The sequence below is a fragment of the Carcharodon carcharias genome, chromosome 10 (assembly GCF_017639515.1).
Source record: "Carcharodon carcharias isolate sCarCar2 chromosome 10, sCarCar2.pri, whole genome shotgun sequence".
Taxonomy (NCBI): domain Eukaryota; kingdom Metazoa; phylum Chordata; class Chondrichthyes; order Lamniformes; family Lamnidae; genus Carcharodon; species Carcharodon carcharias.
Window position 1 is genome coordinate 47,577,587 of NC_054476.1, and position 20,369 is coordinate 47,597,955.

Here is a 20,369-nt window from a genome sequence, read left to right on the forward strand (position 1 = left end):
ATGGCTGCATGTCCTTACCCTGATGGAGGAGACGGTGCTTGCCATCATTGGCGTGGCCTTGACTGAGGCTGTGGCCAGTGGTGGGCTGAAACCATTGACACATTCTTCTCACATCTTCTGATATACAAGCTGCCAACGGTATAAGCATGGGCCTCATGCTTTCCTCCCTTCCCTCACCTCAACCCTACACTTGTGCCATCCAGAAAGACATTTGGCAGTTGCCTGAGTGCTACAGTGAAATCTCAGACTGAAGCCATGGAATCTCAGGCTGAAGTCATGCAATCTCCATTTGTTGCCATGCAAGCCCAGTTTGCCGGCATGCAGGCTCAGGCTTCTGCAATATGGGTGCAGATACCAGTGCTTAAAGGGGCTTGCAGGGTGTCACAGCAGTCTATCAATCCCTTCAACAGGTTATGAGGATTACTGAAGTGCTGCCTCAGAGAAGGCTCCATGGAGGGCAAACCTCTTGACAATCAATGTCACCAGGCTATCAGAGTGAACAGCATCACATTCTAACCTCTCCCAAGTCCACAAACATATTTCTCAGAAAAGGTCAGTGTTTAATAAACAGGAGCAGGGACCTTGGTCAATTTGTTATGGCCTTATTATCACACTGGCTCAATGGCCTATCTCAGCCCATCCAGTCAAGGAATTGTAACTGAAAATTCTTTGGGCTGTCTTCCTTAGTTTAATACAGAGTGCTGCACAGACAATTGAATTGTCTGGTATTGTTGGTATGGGTACAAGAGTTTTACTACACAGCAACATCTTTGGGAAGAATGGCCAAGTGATATTTTAGCACCAATCACCAATATCGATACTGTACTAGGGATAAAGAAAATTTCATTAAAACCGTTCTTTTAGGTGATGCTTTGAACTTATCAAGGTAAGCAATGCTAACATTCTAAAATGCTAAAGTGGAGCACTTCACCACTGCAGACACCCTTAGCATCAGATTCTAGGTTAATTACATCATAGATGCAGGATAAAGCTCCCCATACTCTGACGTCAACAACTTACCTGAGTCGCAAATCTGGAGGGGTATTCCCCATTGAACAGACTCCGTGATAATCATCTAGTGCCAAGTCTGAGTGATATTATAGCATCAGTACTGAAAGAAACAGTGGAGATGGAAAATGTACTGAATCAGTTCTGTAAGGAATTTTAATATTATGAACTTATTTAGACTGCAGCTGCCCAACAATAAAAATGCACATTCCACAATGTGGAAAAAGAATAAAGGCAGTGATAAAGTACTGACAGTAAAGTTAAGGTGCAATTGTGTTGAGCAATAAATATCAGGAGTTGTCTTATTATTAATGCATTTTAAAGATGTCTTGAATAGATTTTTTTCTAAAGACAAATATTTACTAGCTCCCTATTTCCACATAATTTTAGAAAGGAATTTGACCCTGACTGAAGCTATAGGGGAGCAGAAAGGCTCTTTGTTTTTACAATGAAATTTTGTTTGTGTTCTTCTCTGGAATGCTCCTGATCTCAAAAGTATGCAATGTACAGGCCTTTGCAGAATCAGGTGGTAAAGAAACATTCCTATTGTAAGCATTTTGATTAATTTTACTTTTTTAGCAACCACCTTCTTGAAATATAACATTATGGGCACTGGCTGTACTTCAGGATCTCACCCAATGGCAAATTTTCATGTAGCAGCTTGGGCCTTGAGAAACAGTAGTTTCTTGGTAACGTCAAATTTGGCCATGACCCTTTCCTCTCCCATAATCCCTTCAAAATGAGCAAGAATGGGCATCCTGGCACATAAGAACATAACATAACAACTAGGAGCAGGAGTAAGCAATTCAGCCGCTTGAGCCTGTCCCGCCATTCAATACAGTCATGGCTGATCTCATTTCGGCCTCAACTCCAATTTCCCGCCCTCTCTCCCTAACCTTTCAACCCGTTACTAATTACCCAACCTGGAGTTGGACATCACATATACACTGGGGTTGGGGATTCCCATAATTGGACGCCCCATCAAAGTCATGGATCAGAATGCGCTCCATGGTTATGGATTGGATCTCTCAGGATGAACCCCCAAGGATTGGGGATCGCACCTTCTCCCAGATCAGGGATCGGATACTCCTCCCCCTGGGATCAGAGGTTGGAACCCCTCCCAGAATTGTAATTGGGACCTTCCTAGTCCTGCAGCCTGCTCCTGCGTGCTGCCCGCCCAAATGGAAGCCTAGCCTGTTGATCAGGCTAGTTTCCAAATGGGGAACCATTATCTGGCATGAACCTGTCAGAACCAAGAGGCACACACAGTGGATTTAAAACTCCAAAACTTCACCCCCAAACCCCCAACTACATAAGCGGTCCTGTTAATATCCAGGCCAATGTCTCTGAACAGGGTCAAGAGGAAATAGAATGCCGCTGAACTGGGGTGATAGCATTTCAGCATACAAGTCTAATGGCTGAGGTTCCTACTGAGTAAGTAATGGCTGGTTTGATAAGTTCAAAATCTGTGTCATTTTGATTTCTTTTAATTTAAATCAATAAAAACAAACAATTGCGAATGCAAAAGTTGTTGAAGTTAATCAGAATGCCTCAATTTAAATGTAAAAGTTTAAAATTTTTCCAGGGCGCATGTTAAAGTACTCCCAAGAAACGCAACTGCGATCTCATGGTTTCACCATTTGGATTTTTTCCTCCAGCCTTTCATATACTTATGTTTATTTACCTGATATAAGTAAAGGAATGGTCGGTATAACTACTGCTTTATATTCCAAAGCTCATGTACCTGCTTGTTTTCAGCTTTTGGGAGAATGTCTCAACTTTTACAAATGGTCAGTGCGCTGGCACATAAAAGTCCTACAACACACACCTTATCATCAACGTTTGAGTCAATTCTGACAATAATTGTCTCCCAGCATGTATTCCTTTGATGGTGGTGGGAATCCAGCCACACCACCCACAAAATTAAGAAAACTGGTTTGCAGTAAAAATTTAAATTTGCGCTATTATATGTTGTGGGGTGTGCAGGGGGAGTCAGGGAGAAAAAAGAGAAACATGACCGGTATCTCAGTAAGTCAAAGGTTATAATCTCAGATCCTATGGCAGCATTTGAACCTTCAATTGAATTACCATCTCATTATTTAAGGTTCCCAATATCTGCTATAGATTTTGTTTTATTTCTGGGTCCGAGCAAAGTTTTAATTCATGCAAGATAGTGATGCAAATGTGCCTTAGATCAGTGAAAAATACTTTGACACAGGAAGCAGTGTCTTTATTCAGGGTTGTAACAGCTAAACATTCGTAATGGTTACATATGTACTAAAAAGACTGACTATCAAAGTAGGAACCAAAATGAGGAGTCTCAAGTTTTACCAATACAAAAAGTTGCTGGGGAAACACAAAACAAGGGTATACTTAGCCAATAAAGATCAGATTTTGGGAAGCTTACATGGACCTCTGAAGTCCTTGACAAGCATTCAGAATCCAAGTTTTTGGCTGCCTGTAGTAATCACAATGCTGCGGCCAGACAACTTGAGTTCATCTCCATTTTACAACAAACAATGTTGTGAATATCTTCAGTAGCACAACATTCTTTCAGAAAGTATTTGGAATAAGTTTCCATTGCTGAAACCAGCCAAAATGATCTTACAATCAGAATATGGCTGGCTCTACCCTCATGGTTGCAACAGGTATTTCCATAAGCAGTTGTGACCTTACATCCTGGATGTTTCTCAAGGACAATTTCTTCCTCATGAGTAAGGCATTCCTGACAACACAGGTCCTTAAAGTTAATTCATCTTTTAGAAATAAATGGAATGCCCTTTCTGAGTTGGGTCAATGTACTGAATTCACACACACTGATCTGTGTTTGGTATAAATCCTGTTTTAAAAAAAAATGCAATATATCAGATGACATTAAGATGCACCAGTTTAAATGGTGTGATTTGAACAATACAAAAGACAGTAACCTAAATTAAGCTCTGCTTAAGTGATAATGGATGATTGCCACACTGTATCAAAAAAGTTAGTATAGAAATAAATTATTCTGAATCACAGGACACATACCAACACTTGACTGTTGTACAGCTGAATCGCAAGGATCACCATCCCTCAGTCAAGAATTGGAGCCCCAGAATCTTTTTAGTGATTTTTTTGTGTCCATTAAGGTTTGGGTTGTTAATTCTGCAATGCTATAGAATGGATTGTTCAACTCAACAGACCTAGATAAGTGGAAAAACTTCTCTTTATTCTGTACCAGTATTAATCTGAGGATCAAAAAAGCATTTTTCACAATTCTGCACATTAACCACACCTTGGTGCTTCTAACGATGACTGGCCATTTAACTGTATGTTATGGATAATATCATATCAGATCCTTATAGCCAAGGAGAGGATTGCCTTAAATTTAAATTTGGGTCACAGATTTAAACAGATATTTTCAATCATTGAATCAATTAACCTCTAACTAATATTAATGGAATATTAAATACACATTCAGCCAACAAGTCACCGGGAACAAGGTTAAACCATCAGGTACCAATCATTGGCTGACTTGGAGTTTTCCTTTGGGCCACTTAAAACAATTTGAAAATTAATTTAAATATTATAGACTGATTTGTGAATATCTGCTTTTTTGTAATATTTTCAATGAAGGATTTTAGATTGAAAGACTTCAAAAAAAGAGTAAGGCTGAATCTGAATCTCACTGTATGCATTCTAAGACACACTAAATGGTCTTCAACTTTAATCTTTCCCACCCTTTTCAACTTTGGTCGTGTCCTCCACTATGGGACTTGACCTTTCAATTCAGTTTAGATGGCAGCTTGGCTCAATGCTAGCATTCTTACGTCTTGAGTTTGAGTGTCATGGATTCAAGACCTACTGCAGGGTTTGAACACTACAGCTCAATAGTGAGGAAACGTTGTTTTCTCCGGGATGCTACCTTGAAATTGAGATGTGAAAACCATGTTCACCCGTGTTCAAACAGGTATAAAATATTCTGTTTAAAAACAAACAGGGCATTTGTTTTGCTATCCGGATCAACCAATGCCACCAAAACAAATTACCTAGTCCTTTACCTCATTTGCTAGTTGAGGAACATTAAATGCAAATTGGATGCTTTGGCTACTAACAACAGTGACTACACTTCAAAAGTAATTAATTGTCTGTGAAGCACTTAGATACATCATGCTAGAAAGACCTCTATAATATGCAAATTCTCTCTTTTTCAGCAATATATGTCTTAAGGTCTTCTGCAGAGTATATTGCTTTATGAGAAAATCTTTGTCTAGTATCATTTGGTGGAATGAAATGAACTTTCCTGTTAAATGTTTGTTAACTTGCACAACAAAAACAGAATTACCTTTCTGTCGAAGGGTCATGAGGACTCGAAACGTCAACTCTTTTCTTCTCTGCCGATGCTGCCAGACCTGCTGAGTTTTTCCAGGTAATTCTGTTTTTGTTTTGGATTTCCAGCATCCGCAGTTTTTTTGTTTTTATCTCTGTGTTAACTTGCACATACTGATATATCTATTTTATGATCGATTGTTTAAAAGGAACTGCCTACGCTGCCTTATTCAGGTTACCATTGCAATATACCCTAACAGTTTATTATTTTATAAAAACAAAAAAACTGCAGATGCTGGAAATCCAAAACAAAAAAAGAATTACCTGGAAAAACTCAGCAGGTCTGGCAGCATCGGCGGAGAAGAAAAGAGTTGACCTTTCGAGTCCTCATGACCCTTCGACAGTTCGGTCGAAGGGTCATGAGGACTCGAAAGGTCAACTCTTTTCTTCTCCGCCGATGCTGCCAGACCTGCTGATTTTTTCCAGGTAATTCTGTTTTTGCTTATTATTTTACACTGATTGCATCTTTTCTGGTAACCATGTGTTAATACCAAGCATTAAACTTGCAGCAATTGTGTTACCATTGTTAGTCTCCCCGTGTGGAAATTATCACTATGCGAGTAATTTGGTATAGCACAACAAAACCTGCATATTTCTACACTTAACTGTATGTAACTCAATTTTCTGCCTGAATACTGCAATTTCACACAAGAAGTCCCCGAGGCAGTGAAAATTCCTGCTTCTGAGCAGATGTACATTAACAAATCACTTGCTACAATAATTCCGTTCCCCTAATTATCACGTGTCAACTACATATTGTGCACAGGCATTCACATCAACTACCATGACTGCAGCTGTTTAGAGAAGGGGGTTCAAATAGGGTAAGACCAATCGCCTGAACCTCATTGTATGTATTCTAAGAAGAAACAATAAACTGTTCTCAACTTTTATCTCATCTCAAGGTTCACATGATAAATTATTAACTGTTTGAGATCCACTGTTACTTTTGATGAGTCTGTTCTGTCTGTGCAACCAAGGGCATTATTCTCCACATTTCTACCATTTTGGTCTGCTTCTTCCTACATAAATAGATTAGTTTGTCTTTTTTTTCCAGTTGGTCACTGTTTTGGCTTCCTGCGAAAATTAAATATTTCTCTGATCCTTAAATGCTTGTTTATGTTTTGGTCTGAGCACATTCGATAGCTATGTTCTGCTATTGTGTCTTATGTGTTGGGTATTCCATAAACCTATGTCCCTAGTTTTTTTACCTTTAGTGCCGTTGTTCTCTCTTCACGCTGTCCTGTGTCTTTCTTTTACTTCCCTCATTCCAGACTTTAACTTAATGGTAACCCAAAGTAATTTGATCAGAAATTGCAGGAGTATATGCCAACCTTAATGTCTCTGATAGGTCATCACCTGTTTCTATTGGTTTATTTTCTCAGTTTGCGGTTCCTCTATAGATTTATCAAGCAGCTTTTGTTTTTAAACTTCAGTGGCTTCTGCCATATTCGAAACTAACAACGTCCTCTTTAATGCAGAGATTGCCAGGTAAAGAGTAAACAGTGAACAGGATGAGGGTAGAACTAAGGGTCATGGCTTGTAGTCTAAGATTTACTTTGCTGCCACTGAAATTTGTTAAAATCTAAAACAGAGAAGCAAGTGTCAAAAATTGATTTATTTTTCAAAATAAGACACTGTGTGATACATATTTTAGAAATTTACATGCAGCTCACTGAAGTCCAGGCAGGTGGCAACCCTATACGTAGGTGAAGAATTCTACCCTACTTTATCAATCATTTATTTTCTGACTTGTATCAAAAAAACCTGCTGTTATGTAGCCAGTTTTGCATATGGCTGATTTGCACGGGCAATTTACAGTAAGGTCACTGCTGTTGTATACTATCTGTCTTATTTTCTGCATTGCAAGGAAAGCTCTGATAATTCTTCTTCAATTATCACTTTGTCTCTTTATATTTCATTTTGTTGTGGCTACTCTGGAATTTGCAGTTTTCATAGTACTGGCTGTTCTTGTAGTTTTGGACCTTGCCTCCCTGTGTTTGTATTTTGTGTCTATATTTATTCAGATGGTGATTACAGTGCCATTTCCAACCTGATGCCGTTTTCAGAAAATGTTACATGTTCAAGTTAACTTTTATTGGGGTATCATTAGATCCCACCTGCAAAATGGCCATGGTCCTGAGCTACTGGGGTCATGAAAATACAATGCTATGGCAAGCAACTAATCAAGTACAAAGAATATAGGCTGTAAAGTCAGACAGGTATTCTGGCAGTTCCCTGGAGCATTTTGCAGGTGCAGTGCAAAACTTTGCAGAACTTTCCCTTAGGGGATTGAATAAGGAGCTCAAGGTAAGGAAATTTAACAAGCTGAGGTAACAGTCTGGAACACATCACCCACCTGGTGCTTGTGTCACGAGCTGCTTTAGTTGCTCCAGCTGTGTGATTGGCGCTGGCATTCTTGTTGGCAGTCATCCTTACCAATCCCCTCAGTATCCCTGGTCACCTGCAGAGGAAAGTGACATTTCATTAACCTAAACTCACTGGATAATAAAGGATCATCACCAACATGAGTCACTAAATTGAAACCTGTTTGTTGTGATGGAGATAAAATTGTCCCATTTGACAAATCATCTTCCATCAGCTAGAAATTATGACCATGCATGTAAATATATTGAATGACAATTGGTACATAAGAATTGCTGTTAGCTGCATTAATATTTCAAACAAAAACCAAAAACAACTAGAATTTGTACAGCACCTTCAAAATGGTAATACATGCCACGTCGCTTCACAGGAGTGTAACCAGACAAAATTTGGTAACTACCCATAGTGAATATATTTGTAAAGGGATCTGTGGAGGCTGAAAAGATTTCACAGCTGACCTATTGATTACTTTCTCCATGCAACGAACCTGCCATTGCTAAGTGTGTGTTTGGTAAACTGATCTCCAAGGTTGATAGAGACAGAATGTTGCAACCACAGTCTGAAGCAATTGTAACTCAGAAGTTCAAAGCAACATTCAATCAATTGCATCAAATGCACAGAAGCAAAATAAATGTGCAGTTGAATTTTTTAAAGTTCCTCACTATTTAGTGCTTAACACTTAACTTGCTCTAATGCCTGACCAAGAAACCCCTTTTATTACGTGTTATTGATTCATACAATATGAAATGAATGGTCTGGGATGAATCCCTCATTGGTCCTTCTCTTTTCTCCAATGGTGTCTGCTTGGACTCAATTCACCTGCACAAATAAAATGAGCTCTTCTCCATGTGGAAGTTGTTGGCCTGAAATCGTAACCTACTACCTGTGACACAATGGCCAGGATATTGAGGTTGGCGAATGGGGGGCAGGGCCTGCTCGCCGACGCCTATTGAGGCCATTTAAAAAGTAATTGATAAAAACAAAAAAACTGCGGATGCTGGAAATCCAAAACAAAAACAAAAAGAGAATTACCTGGAAAAACTCAGCAGGTCTGGCAGCATCGGCGGAGAAGAAAAGAGTTGACGTTTCGAGTCCTCATGACCCTTCGACAGAACTTGAGTTCGAGTCCAAGAAAGAGTTGAAATATAACCAGCTTATATTTCAACTCTTTCTTGGACTCGAACTCAAGTTCTGTCGAAGGGTCATGAGGACTCGAAACGTCAACTCTTTTCTTCTCCGCCGATGCTGCCAGACCTGCTGAGTTTTTCCAGGTAATTCTCTTTTTGTTTTTGTTTTAAAAAGTAATTGAACTAGTTAATGGACCTGTCCGTCCAACCTTAAGGTGCCGGGAGCCCTGGCCGGCTTCACAAAAAACAGGAAACCTCATCCCCGGGAGGTAGGTTTTTAAAAATTTAATAAAAGTTTGAATGAAAGTGATGGACATGTCCCAACTCATGTGACAGTGTTACATGAGGGGAAGTCAGGGAAATTTTAATTTTGTGCACTGGCCATTTTTGAATTTGGCGCCGATCTCCCTGAGGCTGCACTTAGCCTCAGGGAGATGAGTGCACTCTTTCATGCACATGCGCGAAAGAGCACACTCCCAGCTGAGGGAATCACTCCCCCCCCGCCCACACAGGGGGCGCATAGCACTTCATAGAGTACGTAATATGGCGGCGCACCCCCAATCGGGGGCGCCGATCGGAGGCATGCCTGCACACACCCGCTCCTGCACTTTCCCCCTGACGGGGGAAAATTCTTCCCATTGTGTTGAAACACCAACACACTGCTTTATACTCTCTCATATTTAGAAACAGGGGAGTTTACACTACAGCATCAGTTCAAAGCAATTTCTTTCTATCACTCATCAACTGACTAGCATTATCTCAAGAATGCCTTCTAAAACAAGTATTGTATTTTGTTTAGAACTTTACAAAAATGCAAACAGCTCTAAGGGGCTGTCATTCTTTCATGAATTAAGCCAACTTTAGAACACCCACTTGGATACAGGTAAATCTGTAGCTGTTGGAAATCTACACATTTCCTGTGACCAATTTGTTAAGAAAATGGATTCTAATTCTATGGTCATGGGTTCATGCCTAAGGGCCTTCATTCAAATGAGTTTCACTGATTCTCAGCTGGTCTTCTGGAGGAAAATAGTATTTGTAAAAAAGTAGGTTATATTATTGATAATTTTTTGAGAAAAGCAAAGGGGATTGGATTTATTTTAAAAAATGACTCAAAACCCCCACAAAGAGGTGCATGCAAGCCACAGGATTTTTGCATTGTCATTAATCCATGAACCATGGCCAGAATTTTACGACCCACGGGCGGGCATGCAGCTGACCAGTCCAGCTGCAAAATAGCACAAGATTAAGTTTGGCGAGCATCCCAACGTCATTGCCCACTATCTTGCTCAGTGGGCTTGCACAGCAGTCGGAAAAGCGCCCGCCAACAATTAAGCTGATTAAGGCGATAATTGAAAGCGATTTCTCATGGCCCATCCACTTTTACGGTTGACAGACAGGCCAATCAGCCAGGCGGCCTTTACATTTTTGCTCAAACCTCGATCCAGGGCGTGATGAAATCTCCGTGGGGAAATAAAATAGAGATATCTGGGTACTGGTTTTTTATAAGATATGCTTCCAGATGCTTGATTGTGCTGCATGGACATATTTTGTAGCATTTTTGTTAGTTCACTTATTCTGTGGAGGTCTGCAGCTCCCTGAGGCAGCTGTCTGCCTTCAGAGAGCTCACTGGAAGCGCTCACCAGCACCCGTGGTGACGTCAGTGCCCACCCTCTTCCTGCCCCCACCAGCAGTGCTGAGCCTTTCTCAGCGCACATTTCATGCTGGCTGGCTGTTAATTGGCCAGCCAGCATGAAATCGCGGTCAGATGCCTGTTTCCTGTCCGCTCCCAGGCCTGCCGACTGTGCGCGCCCAACAATCAAAAAATTCAGGCCCATGATAATTCAGCACCAAGTTAAACCTTTGTGTAATATTTTATCTGGATTTATTTGATCTCCTTGTTCAATCACCAAGTCTCAATCAGTGAGAAACTGGGGAGAGGAGGAAAAACAACTGAGAAAATAGAGGCAAATCACGAGATCAAAGATCATTCTTCTGAAAATGAAAATCCACCCCAAATCCAACTATAAAAATGTAGTTGTAAAAGGAACCAACTGTAAAGGGAACAACAATTTATACTGATTGAGAAGAGAGTGCTGATTGGTTGACAAGTGGACCCTGTTAGGTAGAGGTGTTACCATAGCGAATGCACCAGGACTCAAAGTCCATTTGCCAACCAATCAGCACTCTCTCGTTATGCAGTATAAATTATTGTTCCCTTTCCAATTGGTATTCTTGCCAATCTGTCCTGACGAGTACAAGATGAAAAGCTTCAACAGCATGTCTCTTTTTTTGGCAATAAAACAAAGTATGATACCAAATCACATAACAAGATATTGGGTCAGATGATCAAAAGGTTGGTAAAAGAGGTTTGTTTTAAGGAGTGTCTTAAAGGAAGAAAGTGAGATAGCGAGGCTGAGAGGTGTAGGCAGGGAATTCCAAAGGCACAACCACCATTGGTGGAGTAATTATAATTGGGAATACACAAGAGGCCAAAATTAGAGGTATGCAGATATTTCGGAGGGTTGTGGAGCTGGAGGAAGTTACAGAGATAGGGAGCTGCAAAGCCATAGATGGATTTGAAAACAAAGATGAGAATTTTAAAATCAAGACGTTGCTTGGCCTATGCAGGTCAGCGAGCACAAGGGTGCTGGGGAACAGGACATGCTGCAAGTTGAGACACAAGCGGCAGAGATTTGTAAGACCTCAAGCTTACGGAGGGTAGACTGTGAGAGACCAGCCAGGAGTGCATTGAAACACTTAAGTCTACAGTTAACAGACCATGAAAGAAGGTTTCAGCAGTAGGTGATCTAAGAAAAAGGTGAAATTGAGTGATCTTATGGAGTGAAAATAGGCAGTCTTAATGATGGCACAAATGAGGTCAGAAGTTCATCTTGGGATCAGATGTGATGCCAAAGTTGCCAACAAACTGGCTTAATCTCAGAGTGTTGCCAACAAGAGGGATGGTGTCAGTAAGTATAAAACTGAGTTTGGAATGGGGACATTGGAACAAATCAAACAGCAAATTAATTATAATTTGTACAACTTTATCCTTTGCATATGTTCAAGAAATATCTTATCTTTGGACACAAAGTTAAAAACTATTGAAAACATCACTCTTACAATATGAATTTAAGTGATGGGTTATCTGAAAGTAATTCTACCGAAGCAACTGCTCCCCTCACCAGTATGACAGTACAGTGGTAGATATGAGCTTGACAACTTAGACTGATGAAACAGTAACATACAATCTAAAATCAACACTGAGATAACCTGATGTACTAATATGTCTTCTCTTGTTGAATAGTGTATATGAAACAACATACATTGGATGAGAGTGTATTCAATGCTGTTTGGCATCATGAATAACAAGTACAAGAATTGAGCAGTTTATTGGAAACGTTTTGTGAACAGAGGTATGTGACTGTCTTAGCAGTATGAAATCTGTGTTTTTCACTTATTATAGAACAATACAGCACAGAAGGGGGTCTTGCAGCCCCATGAGCCACAGCCAGCTATTTGAAAGATCTGTCCAATGAGTGTCATTTCCCTGATCTTTCCCCATAGCCCTGCAAATTCTTCCCCTTCAAGCATTTATTCAGTTCTCTTTTGGCAGTGATTACTGAATCTGCTTCTTTCAGACAGTGCATTCTGCAACACAACAGCTTATTATGTAATGACTGGGGCAATCTTGCTACAACTTACCTCAATCATTCGTTGTCTTGATGAGAATGGTGCTATTTTTGCATTTTGTTTTTTTTTCCCCCCTGAATAACGTTGTCTTTCAGGATTCCTGGTTTCTGCTGCCATTTAAAAGTCACAAAAGAAGGTAGTGAACATGAGCACTCCTTGCTGAGCTCCAAACATGATTGAGATAAGCAAGAGGAGTTCACAAGGAGCGCCCAACGCAGCTGCAATGACACTTGGTCTGTTGAACCTTTACCCTTCATTACCCGGGAAACCATGTTTGTATATCTCTCCATATGTACCTACACATGTATAGGCTTTTCTTTGCCACCTCCATTTCACAAAATAGGCTGTTACACAGATCTGCTGCAGGATGACCTGCAATCAACATCTGAGCAAGGATGGACCTTCCTATAGAGGTCAGGATTACCGAAGCATTAAGATTTCAACATCCACAGTATTTTGCTTTTATTTCATCAAGTTTTCATATTAGAAACTCTACCAAGCCACCCCAGGTACATGAGTCACATCAGTTAGTCTGCAATGCACAAACATATCAAACGAGTGACAGGCACTATACTGTATTCATAAGAGGTAATACCTTCATCACCCTTTTCACAGCAATGTGTTTGAGGATTGCAAACAGCACATTTATTGGGCCTATGGGTTACATTAATGCAAGACACATCTCATTTGATGACAATATTTTGAAACATTTTCTTAATGCATGTCAGTTCCCTGTTTCATAACAGTGCACATATTATGTCCCATAACCTCCTCTTGGCAGAACTAGATTTTAGATCTGGACTGAGCTTTTTTTTTTATATTTCTGGTAACATTTTGCTTTTCTTTAACTTTCTTTCACCAGAATCTGAAGCTATTCTAATTCCCTTCAACTGAACAGTGCATTTTCTGCTATCCTTCAGCACATAAGATAACACAAGTGTAAAGTTTCTGAGATCCCTGAAGCTGAAAAGCTCCCCAAAACACTTTCAGCATTCATCAGAGCAGCAATTATTCCTTGGGTCACATATAATAAAGTATGTTGCTGCTGTGCAAAATAGTACACTGCTGAAATGCTGATTTTTTTTAATGCTTCAGATTACAGTTTAATAGTATGACTGACGGAGCTTGAAGGCTACATAAAAAAGCTTAAATAATCCACTTTCTCTCACTCATGGACTTCAATGTTCTCTAGGCGCAGTGTTTACCATGTTTGTATAAGACACCTTTCAGTGCTATTTTGACACAGTCATCAGCCATTTCACAAGGGTAACTATGGTGTTCAAATATCCTGCAAAGGAATTTTATGCAAACCAAGGTGTACCAGGTGACATAAAACTCCAAAATTAGTTGTTGGCTCACATTTATATTCACAGTGACGGCAACTGAGGGTTCTTTCTTTGGTATAATTTGTGGATATTTAATACATATCAACAACGTATAGCAGTGAAAATGATTAGCAGCATGCTTGGCTGTTAATTGTATATCAACTGAGCGTTAATTGAGTTCAGGTGGTGGATATTAATTGGGGACTCACCTGTGCTTAGTTTGTAAGTTAATAAAGACTAGGCTTCTGTATTCTATCCTTTGCCACCTGGCTGTTTGGGTTTTAACACTGGTAAGGTCTTCAGGAGTAAATATTTAGTCAGTTAAAATCTGTTTTTTTAAATTAATTCACAGGATGTGGGCTTTGCTGGCTGGGCCAGCATTTATTGCCCATCCCTAGTTGTCCTTGAGAAGGTGGTGGTGAGCTGCCTTCTTGAACCGCTGCAGTCCATGTGGTGTAGGTACACCCACAGTGCTGTTAGGGAGGGAGTTCCAGGATTTTGACCCAGCGACAGTGAAAAAACAGCGATGTATTTCGAAGTCAGGATGGTGAGTGACTTGGAGGGGAACTTCCAGGTGGTGATATTCCCAACTATCTGCTGCCCTTGTCCTTCTAGATGATAGTGGTCGTGGGTTTGGAAGGTGCTGTCAAAGGAGCCTTGGTGAATTCCTGCAGTGCATCTGCTGCTACTGTGCGTCGGTGGTGGATGTGGTGCCAATCAAGTGGGCTGCTTTGTCCTGGATGGTGTCAAGCTTCTTGAGTGTTGTGGAAGCTGCACTCAACCAGGCAAATGGAGAGTATTCCATCACACTCCTGGCTTGTGCCTTGTAGATGGTGGACAGGTTTTGGGGAGTCAGGAGGTGAGTTACTTGATGAACGACTCCTAGCCTCTGACCTTCTCTTGTAGCCACAGTATTTATATGGCTAGTCCATATAAATATTGTTGGTGTCTAAGATTCATACAACATTAAATATCATTTATCAAGCCATATTTTTCCTCATCAATAGCACACAAATGATCCACAGAACTAAAAATTTAGTAGAGTGGGCTAAAAGTTAGAGCAGTTGTCTATTGAACTCCTTCAAATGAACAACTTGAGCTATAATACCAGTCTCCTCACAACTGCAGAGAGGTGATCTTCCAGTACCACACACCTGTTCACACCTGTTTAGAAGAGTAAGAGGCGACTTAATTAAAACATATAAGAGCCTGAGGGGTCTTGACAGGGTGGATGTGGAGAGGACGTTTCCTCTTCTGGGAGAATCTAGAAGTAGGGGGTCATTGTTTAAAAATAAGGGGTCGCCCATTTAAGATGGCGGTGAGGAGAAATTTTCTCTCGCAGTGGGTCGTGAGTCTTTGGAACTCTCTTCCTCAAAAGGCAGTGAAAGCAGAGTCTTTGAATATTTTTAAGGCAGAGCCTGATATATTCTTGATCAGCAAGGGGTGAAAGGTAGGTGGGTGGAGGTAGGTGGAAATGTGGAGTTGATCAGATCAGCCATGATTTTATTGAATGGTGGAGTCTACTCGAGGGGCCAAGTGGCCTTCTCCTGCTCCTAATTTGTATTTTTGTACGTTCATGCAAATGTCTACTGTCTTGAAACTCCCAATCTGTAGACTAGTTTGGGAGTGGAATGCAAATGGTGGAGGAAAGTTTGTATTTCCACATGAGGCAGTCCAATATAGCCAAATGTCAGAATGGGAAAACCGACCTCGCTTTATTCCAAATATCTTTTCTCTACTTATTTTAAACTTAAGCCAAAAAAAATTTAAATGGTAAATATTCAAGTTACAACAGAAATTGCATCTGTGTTTGTGCCAATGTTTCAGACATTAAGTGAAATATTTCAGATATGCTTTTGCAACCTACTCCAGGAACACAGTTGGGCCAGGTTTATACGCCCTGTGGCATGTCCAGCTGTGAAATAGCACGAGGTGACATTGGGTGAGCGTCCCAACATCATCGCGCACTTGCACGTTATCTCGCTCAGTGCGCGCACACGGCAAGACAGTTGGAAGCCACCCAGCGACAATTAAACAGGCAATTAAACCTATTATGGAGGCAACTGAAAGCGATTTTTCATGGCATGTCCACTTTTACAGTTGGCGGACAGGCCAATCGGCCTTTACATTTTTACTCAAGCCTCGATCCAGGGCAGGATGAAATCTCCGTGGGGAAATAAAATAGAAAGAGATATCTGGGTACTGTTTTTTATGAGGTATGCTTTTAGGTGCTTGATTGTGATGCATGTACATCTTTTGCAGCATTTTTGTTGTTTTGTTTATTCTGTGGAGGTCTGCAGCTCCCCTGAAGCAGCTTTCTGCCTTCAGGGTGCTCACTGGAAGCACTCACCAGCACCCGCGGTGACATTGGTGCCCGCCTTCTTCCTGCCCTCACCGGCAGTGCTGAGCCTTTCTCAGTGCGTGTTTCACGCTGGTCTGCCATTAATTATCCAGCATGAAATTGCGGCCAGGGGCCCATTTCCTGTCCGCTCCTCGGCCCACTGATCGTGCGCACCCGATGAGCGAAAAATTCAGGCCCTTGTCTGGAAACTCCCCAGTGACGCTAAACAGGCCTTGGAGCTAGAAAGGTCAACAGAACATAGGAGCATGTTCTAAATGTTTTTATAGTACATTTTAAAAGACATGCGTCATACATTGTAACAAATGATTTAAAAAGTGGTGTAATCTATAGGGGAGAAATTTCCCCCCGTCAGGGGGGTTTTGCGGGGGCGGGCATGAACCTGATCAGCTATCATGATGCTCGCCCAGAAGCTGAGTGCTTCCTGTATGGGCAGGGGAGGGGGGGGAATTCCCTGAGTTGGGGCCTGCGCTCTTTCACACACACAGGTGCCTCAGGCAGATTAGTTTAAGCTTTTTAAAAAGCTGTATAAAAGAAAGAAAAAATTTTGAGACATGTCCCCTCATGTGACAGTGTCACATGGGCTGGGACATGTTAATGAATTCTTAAAAATTTTTTTATCCATTTATAAATACTTCATGAAACCTCATCCCACCTGTGGATGAGGTTCCATGAAAAATGCAAAGGCTGCCTGGTCTCTTTGCCTGCCTGCCAACCGTAAGGTTGGGCGGTCAGCTCAGTTTATTGGTTTAATTAGTTTTTAAATGCCCTTAATAGGCCTTTGATAGTTCGGCGGGCGCACAGCCGAGTTGACAGCACGCCCGCCGAACTGAAAATCTAAATGGCGCGCAGTAACGTCGCGACTCCTGGCCGACATCACCACGCGTCATTTTACACATCGGCGAGCGGGCCCTGATCCTGCTCACCGACCCGAAAATTCTGCCCATAGTGATCTATTATTACAAATGCATTTCTTTTTATGTGTCTAATATGGTAAGGTGGGGGGAGGAGTGGAGAGTCCTGGCAACTGAAATATTTTCTTTTTCCCACACAGTGATAACAAAAGTCTGGAGCAGGCCAGTGATGACTTTGTGGCTGAAACAGCAAAAGCTCCCCTGTTACTTTGTCTCTCTCTTAAGAAGGAAACCCTTAAAGCCTGGGGGGGTGCTAATTAACTGATTGAAGCAGCTCAATAGGGTCATTGGCCCCAGAGCTCCTATGACTGGAAAGGCTGAAAAGCCAGATTTTTGTCTGGGGCACCCAAAATGTAGGTGGGGCCCAGTTCCTTCAATATACTATCCTTTTAAGAGCTGCCCTTTAAATTCCAGCCGAAGGCTGTTCATGGACTTTCTATCTACCGGACCCCATATCAAAGCAGTGTGTCAGACTTTGCTGGGAAATTCTTCCCTTAACATCCTAAAAAGCCATAGCGGCTGAGAACTGGCCTAAGTTACTCTGAAAGCCCCAATAAGGTCACCAATTCCACAAGGGCCCCTTTTGGAGCAAAAGACATCATGTGGGAACCAGATAAAGGTAAGAGAGTGGAAGTGCCCCCCACTTCCTGTTCTACTGTCAGGAATGGCACCCCATGGTTAAAATTCCACCCATTGGCCAGGAATCCACCCCCCCCCCGCCCCCCGACCCTGCCCCCGCCCCAAAGGCAATGGACCTTTCCCTGGTTGAATTTTCCAGACTGGAACCGGAAGATCCCGGCCACTGTGTTTGTTTCCTCACTAAACTTTACACTAGTCAGGTTGACCTTGAATGAAACATTACTTTAGCACCAACAGAAATACGTGCATAGTAATATTCACCCCTACGCTGTACCTTCTAAATACTTTGGTCAAAACCACAAAATGTCTTTTATGATACACTTCTACTCTCAACTACTTATTCTGAAATTGTTTATCGGTCTGAATAAATTTGCCATGTTAGTGCTAAATAATTGACATTAGTGGTATAATAATAGGTGCCCTGGAGTGGCTTTAAGGTTATCATTCTATGCATAATGTGTAAAAATATTATATAAAGGACTCCTGTGCATGGTGATCTGGATTGAGACTGGTCAAACGCCTTTCTCCTAAGACTCTTCCATCTGTCACAGAGAGGAGACTTTCATTTTATTTCTCTTAACCTCCGCGCTAAACAATTATATCTCCACCTGCAATTCAGTTCTTCAAGTCAACAATTTTAAAAGGACACCTGCATTACATCACCTCTTATTCTATTACTCAAAGAATCATATGGCATAGAAGGCCATTCAGTTTTGCCAGCTGTTTGAAAGAGTTATCCAGCTAGGTTCAATTCCCTTCTCTTTCCCCATAGCCCTGCATTTTTTTTCTTTTTCAAGTTGATATCCACTTCCCTTTCAATTACTGTTGAATGTTTTTCAGCTGCATTTAGTCCATTATTTGTTATTAATTTTAACAAGCAAAAGCTTATGGCAGTAGTGCGCAGAGTGGTATGACTAAAGGAATAGTAAATTGCTGAGAAACATTGGCACTAATTGAAATGAAAGTGAGGAATTGACTCAGCTTGGAGAGCATGCTGATCTGATCAGCAACATCATTCCATCTGAGCTCAATGCAATACTGTGACTGGATGAATGAAGAGAGTTGAATCAGATGCCATCAGTTTATCATGATTTGAGTACAACAAATAATCAAACACTGCATCTAATGGACCAACTATAATATAATGAGATGCATATTGCCATTCACTGTCATGACCATCAGATAGGGAATCTAAAGTTTCAATCATTTCATCTAGGACTGGTATATAATCAAAGTTACATTGCATAAGTTTCTGAAGAAACACCCGTTCATTTTTTAATTCAAAGAAAGACTTGCATTTATACATCACCTTTCACAGCCTCATGATGGCCCAACACACTTTATAACCAATAAGATATTTCTGAAGTTTAGTCACTATTGTAATGCATTAATATAAATTCTTACCCAGCTAGGCAAACTGATGAGAAAAATAAACACATTCAGCCCAGTACTGGAGATGAACCATTACGGGAAACTATGATATAAAGCTAGTCATTTGCCTGGTTCAGTGAAACTTTGATCCACTAGGCAAACTTGCTGAAAAGCTACCTTGGAACATCTGTGTCTCAGAATCTTGTAAATAGCAGTCTCTTCAGAGATAAAAGGATGATTACTTTTTCCCATGGATATGAAATGACCAAACCCCAAAAGGAGTTGAATATGTTGTCATTAAATAAATTCCATTTGCAGTCTTTATTGTAAATGTATGGTTTCATGTTCAGAATGTTGAGTGTAAATATTATGAAAACCCTTCCCACTGTATAATTAGGTCATGAGAATCATAACACAAACAAATTCTTTTGGTAACTTGGACTGATTGCAATCAAAACACAAATTACAGAGACTGTTTATATGTTTTCCAAATTTTCAAAGTAGATCTTAGTCCTCTATTTTAGTTTTACTCATTCTCCACAGTCAACTGAATATCTCCCTCCTTTTACCAGAATGTGCAACAACTAATACTAATGTGAAAGAGGCTGCAAGAGTAGCTAAAACTAATCCTTTGGCAATGACTTCAACATAGACAGCGGAGACAATAGTGTTGCCCTTTAACCTTGGTTGTTCTCCTATATTGGCGATATAAATCTATAGTATATTTTTGGAGAGTTTCATATCTGTGATAATTCATTGGTTTGAAATCACAGCACAACATTTGTAATTCATACACATGTGAAGTTCCATTATTTAACAGTGGTGCTGTTCCATTCAAAACATTTGTTAAAATAGTGAGCAAAAGGATTTAATTCAAATGTATCAATGCATGTATTACTCATATCACAGTATAATTTCAACCCACTATATCTTTTTAAGGTATTTCAAAAAGATTTTCTCCATCAATAATAGCCAAATACAACAAACAAGTGCTGTTTGTGCCTTTTGCAATTATATTGTAGCACAGTGCAAGGCCAATCTGCTTAGATTGGCTGCTGGCTCTCTATCACTGTGTGGCCAGGAATTACAGAGTTCTGTGTATTAAAATGAAGATATTTCATGTAAATAAAGAATTGATGAAAGAGAAAAATGAAATCAGAGAAGAACAGAATTGTTACAACACAGA

The 20,369-nt window shown here is 40.6% G+C and overlaps 1 protein-coding gene across 3 annotated transcripts in view; it reads right to left on the minus strand.

The window, feature by feature from the left end:
* The window catches only part of dennd2b (DENN domain containing 2B), a 521,499-nt gene that overhangs the window by 246,689 nt on the left and 254,441 nt on the right, over positions 1–20,369 (minus strand). For all 3 annotated transcript variants that reach the window (XM_041196869.1, XM_041196870.1, XM_041196868.1), the window contains one exon: positions 7,730–7,834. In XM_041196869.1, coding sequence (XP_041052803.1) covers positions 7,730–7,803 — 74 coding nt within the window. In that variant the 5' untranslated portion in view covers positions 7,804–7,834. The remainder of the gene's footprint in view (positions 1–7,729; positions 7,835–20,369) is intronic.